Source organism: Symphalangus syndactylus, chromosome X (assembly GCF_028878055.3).
Source record: "Symphalangus syndactylus isolate Jambi chromosome X, NHGRI_mSymSyn1-v2.1_pri, whole genome shotgun sequence".
In the NCBI taxonomy this organism is placed as follows: domain Eukaryota; kingdom Metazoa; phylum Chordata; class Mammalia; order Primates; family Hylobatidae; genus Symphalangus; species Symphalangus syndactylus.
In genome coordinates, this window is record NC_072447.2 from 113,237,095 (window position 1) to 113,255,226 (window position 18,132).

Sequence of the window (18,132 nt, forward strand, 5' to 3'; positions counted from 1 at the left end):
TAGATTTGCATACTCATTCAAACTATCAATCAATAGTGAAGATGAAATAATGACTTTTCGGACAAGCAAAATCTCAAAAATTTACCTCCTGTAAAAAGCTACTACAGGATGTGCTCCACAAAAATGACAGATTAAACCAAGAAAATAGGTCATGAGATTCATAAAACGTAGATCCTGCCAAGAAGAGAAAGAGACATTTAAGAATTATGGAAATAGAAAACTAGCATAATATTAATAGTTGTGCAGCAGCCTTAGGGAGCAACATGTTTAGATTGGAATAGGAAGACAGAGAGCCCCAGCAAAAACAAATGAAACTGATGAGGGATTTAATAGGCTTTGCTATGTAAAAAGTTGTTTTGAAAGGATTTTACAGCCTTATCAGAAAGTATGGAAAGACTTAGACATTCAAATTAAGGTAAGCAAATTAAAAATTGAAGTAATTATTAACCCCGGTAAAAATGAAGTTACATGTGACAAGAATTATAACCATATTATATCATGTGGATTAGCAATAAATGATATTTACATAGGTACTATGTTAAAAATACTAAATATGGATTAACTATAAATTGGGACATAACCATATTTAAGGTTTAAAGGAGAGTAAGGAAGTACAAAAAGACTAAGAGTGCTCCTCAACTATAATAGTAATACAACAAATAACGCTCAAAATTGATTAATCAAGAGTCACTAGCAGCAGCATAGCATTTAGAAACATAGAAGTAAATACCAGAATAAAGAGCTAAAAAAATATGAAAGTGGTTGCTTCTGATGAAGGGAAGAAAGGAGGCCTTATAGACTGCTTTGTTATTGATATAAACCTTTTAGCATTTCTTGAGTTTTAAAACTATGTGTATGTATCACTTTGATAGCTTTTTGTTCATTTCATTTTTTACCTGTTAAAGAAGCAAGAGTATAAATTAAGAGATGTTGCAGACCACTGCTGTAGGCAATGCTCCTTGTATATAGAAATCTCTATTTCATTGAAAGTTATTGGGCAAGGGAGAAATACAGCCATCTTGTTAATGCATTTGCTTAACCATTTATTATCTGTCTCTCTCACTAAAATCTAAGGTCTATAAGGGTGGCAATGAGTGATGTGCTAGTAAGTGTTTGACAACAGCTATACAGAGAGGGAAAATAAACTCGTATTTGTAGCATTTGCCCGTTTCTGCGATGTAACTACTACTACCATGCCTGATTTCAAGCTACCAATTGATGTCACTGAATGGAGAGCTGGGAAAAGATGCACAGAATCAGCTTTTCTGGACTGGCTCTAACATACCACTGCTAGAAACCCTGTCTGTCTTGTATAGGTTCTATCTAGAGTTCAACATATTGCCTAGCACATCACAGGTGCTCAATAAATAGTTGTTGACCTGTTGACCAAATAGGGAACAAACAACAGAAGCCCAGGGATAGGCAAATATCAAACTACATAATTTGATCTGAGAATATGCCATTTATAATTTTGAAAGCTGGAAATATTGAGAGACTCTCTGCCAGTAATCAGAAAACTTCAAGAGAGCAGGAAGCTAAAGATTGTAACTTGGAGGCTAGGTCACCACCAGTCAATAAGGTCATCCTAGCCTCAAAGGAGAAAAAGTGGAAAGAAAAAGGTAGCTGTGAGCCAGGCACTCTGATAGTCACTTTTTACATGTTACTTTGTTTAAGTTTCACAGTAGTCCTAGAAGATATAGCTCACTAACCCATTTTACACATGGAGAAACTGAGACTCACATGTCTAAGTAACTTGCCCAGGGGCACACAGCTAGTAAAAGTGAGAGCTGGGATGTAAACCCAAGTTTGTCTAACACCTTAACATATGCAGTTTCTGCTATACTGGCTGCCTTCTAAAGCACCTTTGAGCAAGATAATTTAGGGAAAGTGGGGGTTTTGTTTATCAGAGACATGAAGATAATTATCTCACCCTTTTATCATTCTTTGGTTATGAAGGTCCAGACTGGGCACCTGCAAACTGAGGGGTACAAATGTATCCAAACAGGCTTTTTCATAAGCTCTGGATTCTTTGTTGTAGCTATTCTATTTCCTTGTGTAAAGCAGAGTGCAGGCTGCCTAGCAACCAAGCTAATGGCATATTTTTTTGCCTTAATTACTTTATGTTTTCCACAAGCTCAAAAGGATTGACGCAAATATCAAGAGAAGAAGGTCTGAGTTTTTATATCAAAATACCTGTTCATATATATGAACAATACACATACACATACATACATGTGCACACACACACACACACATACACCCTCTCCTTCCTTCCTTTGATCCTTTAATTAAAATAGAAATTTGACTTTAATTGTATCTATGTGATGCCATATCATTGGCTAAAAAGTACAAAAATTTACCATCTGGTTGCTTGCCTATAAACACATCAAACAACTGGTTTGACCAACCATTTTTAGCAATTTGAGGAGTTTTGCAATTCTTGACTAAACTGACCAGTTGTTTTCAGTTATGTGTGTGTGTGTGCATGTGTGTGTCTCCTAAAAGACAGTAATACTTACTATAAACTTATCAGTAACAATAAAGTCCAAATCCAGCATTGTTAATATCTGTTATTAATTTTTTTATTAGAACAAGAATCAGCAAAATATTTGATATAAATCCTCTAAGCAGAAAGAGATACATAAACCTAAATTTCATTTGAATCACTATTCAGACAGAGAAGCAGCCCACAGAATGATGAAATAAAGGACAGATAAAAAAGAATATGAATATCAGACACAGTCAACTGCCTACCTAACAGCCCTCTTTCTTGCTAACAGAATCTCAATTTTGTTCACATTTTTCCAGCAGCTATATATTTTGTTCACACTTTTCAATCACAGTTGTCACATTCCTCCTTCCAGATTATTGGTTTAGGCACGGGCATGGGACACAATCGTGACAAAGAAGGTATAAGTCTGCTTGGGGAGATTCTGGGAAAGATTTCCTCACTCTTTTTTTTTTGGAGATGGAGTCTTGCTCTGTCACCCAGGCTGGAGTGCAGTGGCGTGATCTCGGCTCACTGCAAGCTCCACCTCCCAGGTTCACGCCATTCTCCTGCCTCAGCCTCCCAAGTAGCTGGGACTACAGTTGCCCGCCACCACGCCTAGCTAATTTTTTGTATTTTTAGTAGAGATGGGGTTTCACTGTGTTAGCCAGGATGGTCTCGATCTCCTGACCTCGTCATCTGCCTGCCTCAGCCTCCCAAAGTGGTGGGATTACAGGTGTGGGCCACCGTGCCCAGCCAATTTCCTCACTCTTAAAAAGAGACGCAAGGGAAAGACAGTGTCTACTTTCACCTCTGGACATTTCCACCCATATGTGATGTCTGGAACTGTGGCAGCCACCTTGGGACCATAAGAGGAAACAGCTCATGAGGGCAAGCTTAGCATGCTATGGCTTGTAAAGTGGAAAGATGAACATGTTTCATTGATGACATCATTGACTGCTGAATTAATCAACCCTGGGGCCCTATCTTCAAATTTTGAAAAAGAATTATTACTTGAACCATTTTGTATTGAGCTATTACTTAACAGCCGGAAGCAATATGACTAATGCAGTATTCTAGCAAATGCCAGAGATTTTAAACTTATGTGTATGTTGTTCTAAGTACTTTTGAAAATGTCTGCTTTCTACATCTGACCTCCAGTGTACAGAAACGTCCCTCTGCATTTTTTCCAATCTAAATGGCTTCTTTTGTCTCCCCATCTTCCTCTCATATTCCTCATCTTCTTTGTATTCATCCTCTTTGTTTTTGTCTTTGCTCTCCATTGTTTTCTCTACTTTCTTCCCCTCCTCACTCCTTTTTCTTTCTCTAAGCCTTCAGTGGCTATGATTGGAATCTGAAATATGCCTATACATACATTTATCTACACATATATAAATACTATTTCTTGTATATCAGAAGGGAGGACTTCTTCCCCATTCCAAGTGGCCTGTCTTCACCCACTTACTCATTCCTCCCCACAAAGGAAAAATGAATTAATCTGACTGGTTAGTTTGGAAGGAGAACTAAGTATGTGTAGTTCAGCCCCTCCTGTCTTCTTTCTCTTGGGAGCAGACTACCTACAAGAAGCAAATGCTCTGCTGTTCCTCTCCAGACTACACATTTTACAAAAGACCTGCCCTCGTGGGGCAGGACTGCAGTGGTCCAGCAATGCCATTGACCTGATGGAGAAGTTTGTTTAATCCTTGGGTTCAGTATTGGGAAGCACAAATGCCTATAGGTAGAAGCCACATCCTCCAATACCAGTGTTATCAAAAATAAAGGTAATAGTTTCTTATATACTAGCTCTTTCGCCTTATTGTTAAATTAACTCAGAACTTACACCACAAATAGGACTTATTTTTATTAGGCTCCCTTGAACAGCACTAGTATATATTAAAGTTTTGTTTATCTGTTCTTAAATACATTTATTCTTCCTGACTATATAATGTCATCATGGGCTGCTTAAAGATAAAAGAAAAAATCTCAAATAGTATGCCTTTGTTTCACAAATGTTTTCAGCAAACTAAAGATGTTTTTAATTTGTCTGTGGTTGTCTGCCATTGATTGGGTCTCCTATGGAATTGAGACTGTTGGTATGAAAATAATTGACCATGCTGATGTTTTAGGTTCTCAGCTCATGATAACTTGTGAATGTGTACTTACTTGATCGAACTCCAGCTTCTCAGGAATTTCACCTCTTGCTGCTGCCTCTGTAAAGGCTTGATAGAAGGTCTTTTCTTGGGACTCCACTGTAATGGTCAACACTGCATCATAGGCTTCCCGGAGCTTTGGGTTGTTCCTTAGGACCTGGTAGGGGGTGTGCTTATAAGGTAAACTGTAGAGCAGGGCATCATAAGGAACAAAGACGTAGGTTCCATCAGTCATTTTCAGATCATGAGCCCATTCCAAGAGATGCATCTGAGTCTCTCCCCCAATCAAAGCTGAATGCATACACATGATGATTACTGAAACCAACAAAGCAAGGAGGTTATGGAAGCAATCTGTTAGTAAAGCACAGTACCAAAAACTACAGAGAGGAAAAATAAATGTGTTCTAACCAATTTGTAAGCGGTTTCTTATGCCTCCAAGATAAGCAAGATGCTGTCCTGAGCTGAGGCTGAGGTATGCTCATGGACTCTAGATTGGGGATAGTGGCAACAGAGACATGCCTACAGGCTGCAGAGCCTAATACCTAGACAGGAACAAGAACTAGTATAATAAATGGGGAGTAGCATAAAAAAAGAGGCTTTAGGGTTGGAAAAATCAGCTTTACATCGTAACACCACCAGTTTTAACTGTGTACTCTTTTTTAAATTACTTAACCACTCTCTGTCTCGTCCATAAAATGGAGATAACAATATGTACTTATGGGGTGGTAGTGATGATTGAAGAAAGGAGACAAGTCATTTACTTAGTACATAGCACACAATAAATAGTAGCTACTATATACTGAAGAATTAGAAGAGAGAATAGTAAGAGAGGATGGGAGATGTTACCACAGCCACTATTGCTTTTTATCGTCCATCTCCTACAAACATGCACTCTAATACATTTTGACCAACTGTTCTCATCCTTACCAAGGTCATTGTAGACAATGAAAAGCACTAACTCACTCACCTATAAATGTTACTACAGGTTGATTACTCCTTATACAAACTATTGAAGACCAGAAGTGCTTCAGACTTCAGACTTTTTTTAGATTTGGGATATTAAGTATAATATTTGCATTATACTTACCTGTTGAGCATTCCTAATCCAAAAATCTGAAATCTGAAATACTTTAATGAGTATCTCCTTTGAGAGTCATGTTGGTGCTCAAAAGTTTTCAATTTTGGAGCATTTTGGATTTCAGATTCTCAGATTAAGGATGTACTCTCTGTAATATTATGGGTGAGATGTTCAACTTTTTAAAATCTAACTTCCCTGTAATTGGAACTACTATGCACTCAATTTAATTCTTCCTAGACTTATGAAACTATGTTGTTTGGCAAGGTTATGCTAGAATAGAGTGGATTCAAGGGGGCCACGGTTGAAAAATGGCACCTAGATCATGAGACTGAAAGTCTTATATCCAATTTTGCCCTTGGCATGCTAAATAAGTTTAGTTTAAGCCCACTTGTGCTTCAGTGCCCACATCTTTAAAATGTATATTCCAATGCATTTTACAGGTACACTGAGTAATTTAATTAGATAATGCCTGGCAAGTATTCTGAGCTCCTTGAAGAAAGGCAAAGACTCTATTGCTACTGGTAAATATTAATTATACATGTTTACATGGAACCTTTAATCTCAAGAACTAAGGGTGCCTAACTACATTCAATGACTTGTCTTTGGCATTTGCATATTGTTTCATCTATTTTCAAACACCTTTTTACACTTGCCAAGCACCCCTAGAAAGTTTCCCTTTGAGCTACAGCTGGTACTTTTTAGTTTTTAAAGTGTAACTAATAAGTTATGAAGTTTATTTAAACATACCACACACATATGCACACACCACAGCATGACATGAGTTTTCAAATGACTATTAACTCCTTCAAAATAATTATGCTAAGAGGTTCCACATGTATTCTGATGTTCAGACCTTCCTTAGAATTCTCGAAGGATATCTTTGGAGCTAGTTCATGAACCACACAAGGGATTCAGCCTCACTTGTTTATAATCACACATTGTATAATGGGAAAATGGAGTGCCAGAGATGTTTGACAATGCAAGAGTTGGATTTAGAAAAAGAAAATAGAAATGAAGACCTCTCACTCTCTACATTTGGCTGAACCATTAAAAGTAAATTAGTTTGGTCAAATTAGTATAGTCATAGGTCCATTGAGGCAGGGAAAATGGGTTTAGTCAGAGGCTTCAGTTGGCCAGTTTGTCCAACAGTATCCTCAGCAAGTAGATCAGTATTAGCATCTTTCTTCTGCAAATCAGAGATTGAGTGATTTGTTCAAGGTTACTCAATAGTGATAGTGATACAATTTGATTTAATTTACTTAAAGGGATATTAAAATGACTTTACTGCATGGAAAATGTTAAATAGAACTAGTGTTTGGTGCTGATTGCAATACAGCAAATACTTTAACATACATTACATGTAGTAGGTGCTATGATGATGTGCCATCAAGATACACACTTCAGCACTGAGGCACTCATTCCACCAGCTGCTGGGTGTGTTAGTAGCTGATAGGTGATTTTTCTCTGAGAGTTGGCCTCAGCTGAGGAAAGGCACCTCTCTCAAGGTTACATCCTCTCAGTAGTGGGCTGAGGCTCGCTTTTGCTGGTTCAACTTTCGGAGATTTTGTGAGCCAGTTAACATCATGTTATTAGCTTGAAATTGACCATTGTGGGAGTGATTACACTATGGAAATCAGCAAATACTACAAATCAGAACTTTTTTCCATCTGAAGATCTGACTGTTAAACAATTATTATCACACACTGTGCCCCTTTCTGTGGGTGAGACTGAACCTAATGACTATTCCACATGGAGGTAGAACAGCCCAGACTCATCTCAATTCTGGACAACTCTGAAGTGTCATACCAGCTCTAGAGCTCCCCCTAAGACTGGCTGAGGCCTTTGTTGTGGCTGCACTGCAGTTCAGTTCTCTCTGCCCAATCCTATTGTCTTCTCTTCCTCACAGGTGTTCTCCTTGAAAATACTCATTCAATAAGCTTCCTGCACTCAAAGCGCCATCTGACAGGCTGCTTTCCAGGGAAACTGACTTGTGACACTGGATTAGAGCCCCCACCTTACCCTGAGATGATTTCTATCCTGGCACTTATAAGATTTATTGCTCTTATTTACTTATATCAGCTTCTACTACCAAACTGTGAGCTCCTTGAGGTCAGGAACTGTGTCTTATTTATTTCCATATCCTTGTACATATTATGCACACAATAAATGTTGTTTAGATGACTGTTCGTAAACTAACAGCCTCTTCAGGAGGAGAGCTTGTACACTTGGGTATTTTTTGTGGGTTCCTTGAGATATGAGATATGGGCATATATTGATTGTTAGGATGGAGGAACAATTGGAAGTGATATTTGTTGGGCGGGTAGATACTGCCACGCCTGTTGTTCATGCCTACTATCATTAACTATGCCCAGTACCTTACTCTCAACCCTGAATCTCTCCTCTTTATTTTTCTTTCATTGACCCACACTGACCATATTTCAAAGGGTCTGAATTTTTATAACTGAAAAGACCCTTTAAGCCCAAGTAGGCCAACCCGTCCCCATCATTTTATAGAAGAAGAAATAGAAAATTCAAGAGGGAATAATCACAGGCTTCTCTATTTTTTGCCTGGCAAGATCTTGCCATTGAACATGATTAAAGTAGAAAGCATAAATACTGAATTCAAACAACAGCATCTTAATTTAATAGATTGAGTGCTTCGTGAACAGGGATTTGTAGATACATCTGTTCTACAAGATAATTTTACCAAATAGTTTTATTATGTTAAAATTACATTCATTAAAATGGGATTTGACCTGTAAGTTGTTGTCAGGAAAGGATTAGTGTACAGAAACCTTAAATTCTAAACAAGGCCTGGGTCAACAGGTGGTCACTGAATAATACTAATTTGTAAGTTTCCATCCTGTCAAGCTACTTTATAGTCAAAACAAGGACCAGGAAATACACCCTTCTGAGATCGCATCTCACCAGGATATGACACCAGCATTTTCTCTGAGCTACTTGAGCTGTCTAGTGTCTATGTCTTCATATTGTGGCACCAACCATAGCAGGCTGTCTAGGACCCTTTCTTTCACTAGCAGCAGGAAATGCCATGAAACTCCAGGAGAAGCCAATTTCCATGTCACTCAATTCCTATTTCTCTTCCTAAATTAAAATAGTATGTCAAATATTTTCTTGAGAGAGAGTAACTGTGTTACTGAAAAGGCAAAAGTCACTTATTTCTCTCAGATTACTGGCTATGGTGTCCTCCATGGAGGAAACTGGGCCCAGTTTCACACCTTGCGAGATGGAAATGATTCCACTTGCTGCTGCTAAAGAAGTCCTTAGGAGCCATATTCATATTTGTGAGCCATCAATATTGCCCACAGTCCACAGAGACACCCCCCCATTCTACTGCCTTTGTTCTTTATTGTAACCCCTTTGTGATATTTCCTGCTACTGTCATTCATTTGAACAGTTGCTAAGAGGGCGGGGAGGGGAGACAGACCAGAGGAGGAGGGCAGCATGCAGATTTATCCCAAATCTCATCTTCTCTCAGGATTCTTTCCTATCTGGCCATATTGTGAAAGAAGTACATTACTACCCTCTCCCTCTCAGTTTTCTCCCACCCAGCCTAATAAATGGCTGTGTAAGAGGAAGGTGGGAGGCTCTGGAATGTGCATGTTTCCCAGGCCCCATCCCCAACTGTGACTCAGTGCAGGAGGCTCTCAAAGTACACTTTTGGAACACTATACTAGGTGATGTGTGGCTATCTCTATCAGCTAAGGACACCCCACACGTTTTTGGCCATAAGTCCTGAAGCTACCACTTACTTAACTACCACTGGTGTTGAAGTGGTCCAAGTAGCTCAGCATGATGGCACATAAATATAACATTCAAAGACTATTCCATCTGCATCAGACCATGTTTTTTTCATACTCAAACTTGTATTGCAATTGCATTTGTTGCCTTAACATTGCTGCCCAGCTTGAGATAAGGTTTTATATTTCTCCATACCTTGAAACATATGTTTTCTCCTGTTTTTCCTAAACTGCTATGTACATAAGACCTCTTAAATGCAAGAAGTCTAGATGTTTAGAGATTTCCTCTTGTGTCAAGCCTTCAATAATTTGATCATTAGCCATTCATGAAAGCCAGTTGTCCTCTTGCCATTTATATTTACTTACATTTGGTGTTACATTATACCAAATCCTATACCAACTTCCCTATTGATGCTAAGGCTCCTAGTCATAGTATTATCAGTATCACTGTTGTTATTAATATAGGAAAACAGGGCTGACACCTGGTACATTGAGGCACATAAAGAATTTTATCTATGGGTCCAAAAGTTAAGAAAGAAAGGTGGAAGGGCTGAATTATATGCCACATATAGAACACAGGATCTCAAGTGAGTATGCTTCAGGAGGTAGTATAGTATTGGTCTATCAATAGACCAGTGGTTCTCAGTGTGGTCCGTGGACCAGCAGCATCAGTGTCACCTGATAATGTGCAGTATTAGAATACAAATTCTGGGGCCCCACGCCAGCATCCCTGAACCAGAAACTCTGGAGGAGGAACCCAACAATCTGTATTTTAATAAATCTTCCAGGGGATTCTGATGCCCACTGAGATTTGAGAGCTACTGCTTTAGACTACTCTGAATATATATCCTGGCTTTCTCATTCACCAGTTGTGTGACATTGGGTAAGTTATTTAACCCCTTTTAGCTTCAGAAGTCTTATTCATAAAGTAGGTAAACAATAATTGCCCTTACTTAACAGGAGTGATTCAATAATTGGATGACATAGTCCATACAAAGCCCTTGAAAAATTACTAGCACATAGTAAACTCCCAATAAATATTAACTATTACCATTATTTTTATTGCTATCTTTTTCTTATATACAAGAATCTTCAATAAACGAGAAGAAGCCATTCTGTCCTAGGCAATAAGATAGCAATCAGGTATCTAATTTTGGAAGAACAAGAGAAGGCTATTCCAATGGTGTCATATTTACTTAACATCATGTTGTAATGAAGCATTCCCAATTCAGAAGGATTGAAAGGAAATCCCAAATGGTCCAACATCCTGGTAAGCCCAAATTGAAAGGATTATACAATCAGCCAAGCACAGGGCTGATCAGCAAGAAGATGAGGAGAAGAGAGGGCTTAGAATAGCCATTTGAAAAGTTCTCTAAAGAGCTGCAGGTAGGGCCTCCTGCTAACCTTCGCAGGAATTGGAAGAGGAACCCCTTCTGAATGAATGCAACCCTACAGGTGCCTGCTTGGTAAGTAAATGCCCTTTTGTGCCATTGGACAAAAACTTCCAACAGGGCTCATGGTTTGAGGAGCAGAGACTGGACTGGATTTTGGCCCTCAAGTCCAATCAGCTAGGTTTCCTTGTGCAGGGCGCAACCTACATAACCACACACAGCAGCCCTGACTATAAATTAAGGCCTTTGTCTTTGATTAATATCTCTCCTATTTGACTTTGTCAGAAGCAAAGAAAATTGGTAGTTGCTCCCAAGGCTTAAGAGAATTGAGTTGAGAATCTGGGAGAGGCTGAATCCCCTCACTCTGAGAATTTATTTATTCCTTCTTTAGTGTTGATAGTGCTTACACATATGTACTTATTACTGTGAGACTCGCAGGTATTGTAAAACTTGAAAGAAAATGCCTATCTCCTGGATAATCCTGAGAATTAAATGAGATCTATGTGCAAATGCCTTGTAAAATGTAGACGGCTGTTTACACGTAAAGTAATAGTATGGTTGATTTTATTGTCTCTATGGCAGCATATAGTAACACCCCACTGTTTTCCCACCCAAGAGCACATGGCTATTATCATTGCTATTATTATCTACTATTAAATCTATCATTGCATTGATATTATGTAAGTGCAACTTAGACCTGTTTCTGAGAAAGACGCTTCCTCTAACTCCGGTAAGTTGCCAAGGAGAGTTCCTAATTGGAAATATTAACTTATAAGAATCAGAAGTGTCATACCAGCCAGTAATAGGCTGCTCTTCTCTCCCCTCCCACACCACTACCACCATCACTACAACCACCACTGCCACTGCCACATGGCAATGCCATCACTGCTTTTGCGAACAGATCAGAAAAAAAAAAAAAACCTTCGAATTATTTCTACTACTTCCAAATATTTCTAGGCCCCTCCAAAGGAAGGGGTCCCTTTCCACTGTATTTTGTATGTCACAAAGGGTCCTCTCTGAAGGTTTGCTTGGGGGGTCCACAGTGTTAAAAAAGCAGCCTCGTAGCTAGCAAAATAGGGAAGAAGTCAGGCTCTGCCTTCCTCAGAACTTCTCAGCTGAGATCACACAAAAAGTTTGTTGTCTTTTTAGTTCTTCTCAGTCCAGATAGATAACATCCACGAATACTTAGCAGCCTCAGTCCCAGCAGTTGAGAGGAGCTGGAAAATTAGCTAAAGATTTGATCCGGTATGCTCTATGCATGGTGTGTTGCAGTCTTCCTCACTGCTATGTTGACCCAATCTGTACTCACTGGCTTCTGGCTCGGTTTCTCACCAAATCTCCAATTTTCTAATGGGACAAAAGATGTGCCCTGACCCTTAGGCCACTTAGCTAAAGCTCTGATATCTATTTTTGTTCATTCTCTGGATCCTGCTTTACATGTTCCCATGGGCTGGGGCATTGTTTTCAACAAATGATCAAGTGGACAACAAGGGCAAGGTCTATCTTACTTTAACACTCACTCCCCTTCCACCATTCCCCCTGTCACATCTCACCCACCAGTTGGCATGCCCTCAGATACGGACATGTGCCTGTACCAAGTATGGGTATTACACACTGCTTTGAACAAAGCACAGTGAGCTGCCTGAGGTTGTACTCAGGCCACAGCCCAACCAATGGCTCAGTTCCCCTGCCCCCACCCCACCCACATTCTGATTCATGTCACTGAGGTCCCAGCATGCCTCATCTGAATCTGCCTATGTTTTGTCAAAAAACAAAGGAAAATCCTGCAGTGCAGAGCTTTTGTCTTCACTCCCTTTAATCTCTCTTTCTGAATCCCTCCTCCACTTCCTGTTGCTGTCCTTGCTATTCAAGGTCTTCGTTTGCTCCATAACCATCCTCTCTAGGTTTTTTTCTCTGCATCCTCAAAATTTCCATTCCCTTAGTAAGCAGATCTGTACTGTAATAAAGAAAACAATCTGACTAAGCGAAGTCATATTAAAACAATGGGAACTTAAAGCGAGAAATATTTATTTGCATTATTATTAAGTTAAAGCAGCATTTCTCAACTCTGGCTGCACGTTACAAGCGCCGGGGAAGCTATTTAAAATACCTTTGCTGGGAACCACCACAGACCAATTCTAGTAGAATTTCTGGAGGTGGCGCTGTGGCATCAGTAGTCTTGAAAAGATGTCCAGGTAATTCTAGCATGCAGCCAAACTGAGAACCCTTGACCTAAAGGACTCTCTAATGGTAGGGCAATAATATGTGCATTTGCTTCCTCCCTGCCTCAAAGGGGTTGTGGGTGGTTAGCACTCAATCCTAATTCTTCTCAGTCTGGCAGCCCAAAGAGCTTCAGGGCCTGGATTTATTTAACATTTTATGGTAGAGGCCAAAATGTCATTTCAAAGTATACAAATGGGTGGGATGTGAAACATTCATGGAATATAAACTTGCAGGAGACATTGGGCTTCAAGAAGATTTGTAACCTATTATAAAGTTATGATACTAAATATATTAGCCTGTTTCTGACATGGCTCCTCCTGCAAATGATTTTATATCTTTCAAAATAATCCTATGCTCTGCTTTGAAAGTATCAAGCTCTATTATGAAGTAATGAGAGCCACACTGATTGCTAAACATCACGGAATCTTGTCAACTGGAGCTGGAGGCAGATTACTGTAGTTCTGGAACTAAAAACTCCTCTTGCCCTCATCCTCTTGTAATCGTCATAATTAAGGTCCAATACTGAAGCCACTTGAAACTTAAAACAGGCTTCTGGTTACAGGCCAGGCCTAAGCTGGACCATTCTCTAACAAACTCATTGTTAAGGAAATGACTGGGACCAGGACTAATTCTTGAAGAAATCAGTTTGTCAAATAGTTTCTGAGATATCCATCCTAAAGTGGTGGAGTGGCTGCAATGGGGGAATGAGCAGCGTTTCCATGAATCATAGCCATCTCCAGAGAAAGGTAAAATGGAGGTTAAAAAATTGGAATAGAAAAGAATGAAAACCAGGTGTCACAAGGGCTTGCCATAAGTGTGAGTAAAAGAGATCTGATTCAAGAGGACCAGGAAGGGTCCCCTTTTGCCAAAATGCACCCAACTAACTTTGAGAATGATAGCTTTAGTGGGTCAAGTTCTTTGCTTCACATTTTGTCTATTGTCTCTGCAAGAATCATCTTTGAACACTAAGCTTCCATTGGAAGGGGAAACTGTTAAAATTTAGACAGTCTTCTCATTTTAATATGCTTTCATTCATCAGCTAGGTGCCCTCCATATCAACTAACTGTGTGCTGCAAAAAGAAAAGCCCTGCTTTGAGAAGAGGCAGAAGGTATGGACATTTTGGAGTCCAGAGAAGACAGATTCTAAGTTAAGTGTCCCACAACGACACTGGGTACCTTTGAAGGAAAGTATCCAGAAAGGAGTCAAAAGTAAATCTCTCCTCAGTGACTAGAACAAACAAAAATGAAGCCATAAGAAGACCCTCGCCTCCCCATACCAGGGTCCTAAGGGCAGAAAGAAAGGATGTATGGCTACAGTGCTCTTGACATCATTCTTCACTCAGGTGCTAAGAGCAGGCACTAGCATCCACAGGCATACGAAGCACAGAGTTCTTTGTACTGTTATTCAGTTCATAAAATAGGCTCTGTTGAAGCAGGGCAGTCTTGGGACCTGTGTGTGAGTGAAAAAGGGCAAGTGTGTAAAGAAATGGGAAGGGAAGTGCTACCCTAGGGTGTGAGGGTAGGAAACCTTTTGGAGATTGTAATCTCTTTCCCTGAAGTCACGTTTAAATGTCAGCAGGAGAAAGCACTCACTGCGAATTCTGTCTGCCTGGTGAATCCTCTGGAGAGCTTTCCGCATGCTTTGGCTGTCTTGTCCTGTGGTCAGGACGACCCCTACAGGTAAGCCGTGGCTCCGAAGAGCACTTGCGACTCGATTGGCTGTATGCACCCAAATGTCTTCATCTGAAGAAATGACTCCAGCATGAGCCCACTGGAAATATTTCATGACAGTTACAAGCACCCGGATGGGAGAAGGGAGTGTCCGAGAAAAGGTCGGGTAGCTATTTTTATTGTCTAATTCATAATTCACACAAGCCCAAGAGAAAATCCCTTTGTCCCAGCTGTTTCCCAGGAGCGAGGCTGCCTCGCAGTAGCCAGGGTTGGTAGGTCCAATAAATCCTGAGGCCATCTGGTGGTGGGAAATGAAACTGGAGAGGGCCCTCGAAGTCTGGCAGTCTTCATTGAGAATCACATATTCAAAAGAATAACTCAGGTCAAAAGATGGGTCCCGGTTGATTCGCTCAATGGCTAATCGCGCAGCAACCTCAGGCAGGGCCTTTGAAAACAGCGAATCACAAGCCCAAGGGCCCACCACCCCTATCTTGTAGGGGAGTGTCCACACCTGCTGCGGAAGGGACATGACAGAGAGAAGGCACAAGCACCACAGGAACAAGGCCATGGTGTCCCAGCAGTTTCCTGAAAGCCGCAAACCAGAGCACAAGGCGAGAAAAACGCCCGAGTCCCAGGAACATAGCCCTCCTGCTTCCAGCAAGCTAATGACGAGACACTGGAGAGTTATTCTGCTTTCCCGACACAGACGGTGGTGTTTCCAAATGCCTGTCAATCAGAGGAAAAGGTTTGTTACTCACACTATTTCTGAAGCTTCTGGAAAGAATCGGTTGTGAAAGAATGGCAAAAAAAAAAAAAAAAAAAAAAAAAAATGGTAGTGCCCAAACTAAAAGTTTCTTTCCCCCATCCTGACAAAACTCCTCCTCTTCCTGTACCCCTTATCTCAGTACATGGCACATCCATCCACTATTTGCCCACTTGCTTCTTTCAGAAAACTGGAAATCACTGAGACTCCTTCTCTTCCCCCACATTCAATCTATCACCAATTCCTATTTATTCAACTTCAGTAATAGCTGCCCACCTTACAGTGTTATGAAAATTACGTGAGTTAACACACAGCAAGTGCTTATAACAGAGCCTGGCAAGTCATTGGCATTATATTAGACATAGTATCATTATTATAGTTTTCAATATGTCCATTTTTCTCTCCCATACAGCTCTCTTGGATAGAAACGGATGTAAACAGAAAATAACAATGCAGAGTAAAAAGTGCTATGATTGAGGTAGCCCAAACAGAGAGACAGGAGGATCACCTAAACTCAGATTTCAGGGGAGGAGAGAAGGGAGGAAGAACAGTCTCTCAGGATTGAGTACTGAAAAAAAGTTAGCCAGGTGAATGAGGTTGCAGGAGTAGTTTGGTGCTAAGATGCTAAGAGCCTTCCAAACAGAAGGAACAACATGCAGAAAGACCCAGAGGTAAAGATAGATAGATGATAGATAGATGATAGATAGATAGATAGATAGATAGATAGATAGATAGATAGATAGATAGTTTATATATATATGTGTGTGTATATATATATGTGTGTGTGTATGTATATATACGTATATATGTGTATATATATGTGTATGTATGTGTATATATATGTGTATATATGTGTGTATATATATGTGTGTGTGTGTGTGTGTGTACATATATATATATATATGGATTCTTAGAATTCTAAAGCATTTGTTCTGCTTGAGTCTGTGATGTCAGATAAGGCAAGGGCCAGATCACCAAGATATGCCATGATTGAATAGTGTACCCAATGGTTTTAAGCAGGGAAACAGTATTATCAGATTTCCATTTTAAAGGATCTCTCTAGCAACAATGTGGAGAATGAGTTGGAAGAAAGCAAGACTGGAGGCAAAGAGACCAGTTTGGAGACTGTCATAATAATCCATATGAGAAATGATGACAGACCAAGAGAGTGGTAGTGAAGACCTAGAGGAATGGGATCATTTCCTCTAAGATTAAAAATATCAAGATTAAGAAAACAGAAATAACAAGAACTTGGTGACTGACAAGATACAGAAGGTAAGTGAAAAGAAAGGAGAACTCTAGGATGATTTTGAGCTTTTCAGACCTAGGAAACTGATTGAAAATGGCACAAGTCTCTGAGATAGAAAACACTGGAGGAAGGAGGTGGGAGAGATGATGCATTCTGATAGACATCTTGAATTGGTCAACAAGTGTCAATAGCCAGTAGATAATAGCACATACTGGAGAGCCTAGGAAAAAAAATAGAAAGCTGAACAAGAGTTATAAATTCTTAATAGAAAGCTGAATAAGAGTTATAAATTTGAGTGTAATCAATTGATAGATGGTAATTTAAAACATGCCTTTTGTGGAGTAAAGAAAGAAGACAAAGTACAAAACCCCGAGACCCCACAACACTTAAAGATAGGTCACAGAGATGTTAATAAGGAGAATCCTTAGTAAATCCTTAATTCTAATCAAAGATCAAAATAATGGCATAGCTTTCCTCAGGGCTGATAATCAGCGCTGGTGTGCACCAGTCAGGCCAAACTGGTTGTTTGGGGCAGCAACAATTCTGGCTGTGCCAGCCCTGTTGGTTATTATCTTGACTCTCACTCCTAATTTTATGAGAAACCTTGACTCCTGAAGAGACCAATCTGAGGCATATCTAGTGAATCTTAAAGACCTACCACAAATAGTATGCCCCAACATTCATATATTGGTGAAAGCTGATTTGAACGAGAGTCAAGAAAGTCTTGGGGGAGCAAACAGTTCACAAAACAAATTAAGCCAGTGGCTGAGGGGTGTGTGGGATGGGGGAGAACTTCTAACTTTGCTTTGGGGACAGTGGAAAGATGATTGTGAGCTGATTATATGCATAAGAGCCTCAAATTTATTCCTCGGCCCTCAAAGATAATCCAGTCTAACCTGCCTCCAAAAAATTAGATCTATTCTGTGCACTATGTTGAATGCATGAGAGTGAGATACAGGATGGATGAAGCATGAGGTGTTGACTCAGGCTTCAAAGAGCTCCCAACCCAGAGCTGAGCTCTAGTCAAGAGCCACAAGCTTCTCTTCCCAGCTTCTTCCAGTCTCCCTCTTTTCTCTGCCATGGCAAAATTTGGGAGCCAGGACACTGTAGGAGCCACTCATTATCTGGAGTAATATGGGAAGGGTCTCTATTTCTGGTCTGTATTGTGACAAGGATATTGAACTACATTATATCTCTGTCCTTATAGGCCTCACTCTTTTGACCACTAGGAATGGGCAACAGTGAGGACAGCTCTATATGGGAAACAGAGCCCTATTCACAGCAACAGAGCAAGAAAGCTGACATACTGCCTCTTCTTCCCCAAACACACTAGTTTCCTGGGTTCCTTCCCAGTATCT

General features: G+C 40.0%; 1 protein-coding gene across 1 annotated transcript in view; it reads right to left on the minus strand.

Moving 5' to 3' along the window:
* The window catches only part of GUCY2F (guanylate cyclase 2F, retinal), a 102,460-nt gene extending 87,012 nt beyond the window's left edge, over positions 1–15,448 (minus strand). The window contains 3 exon segments of the mRNA XM_055268492.2: positions 4,652–4,953; positions 14,685–15,322; positions 15,324–15,448. Of these exon segments, the coding sequence (XP_055124467.1) occupies positions 4,652–4,953; positions 14,685–15,322; positions 15,324–15,403 (1,020 nt within the window). The 5' untranslated portion in view covers positions 15,404–15,448.
* Positions 15,449–18,132: the final 2,684 nt, after the last annotated feature.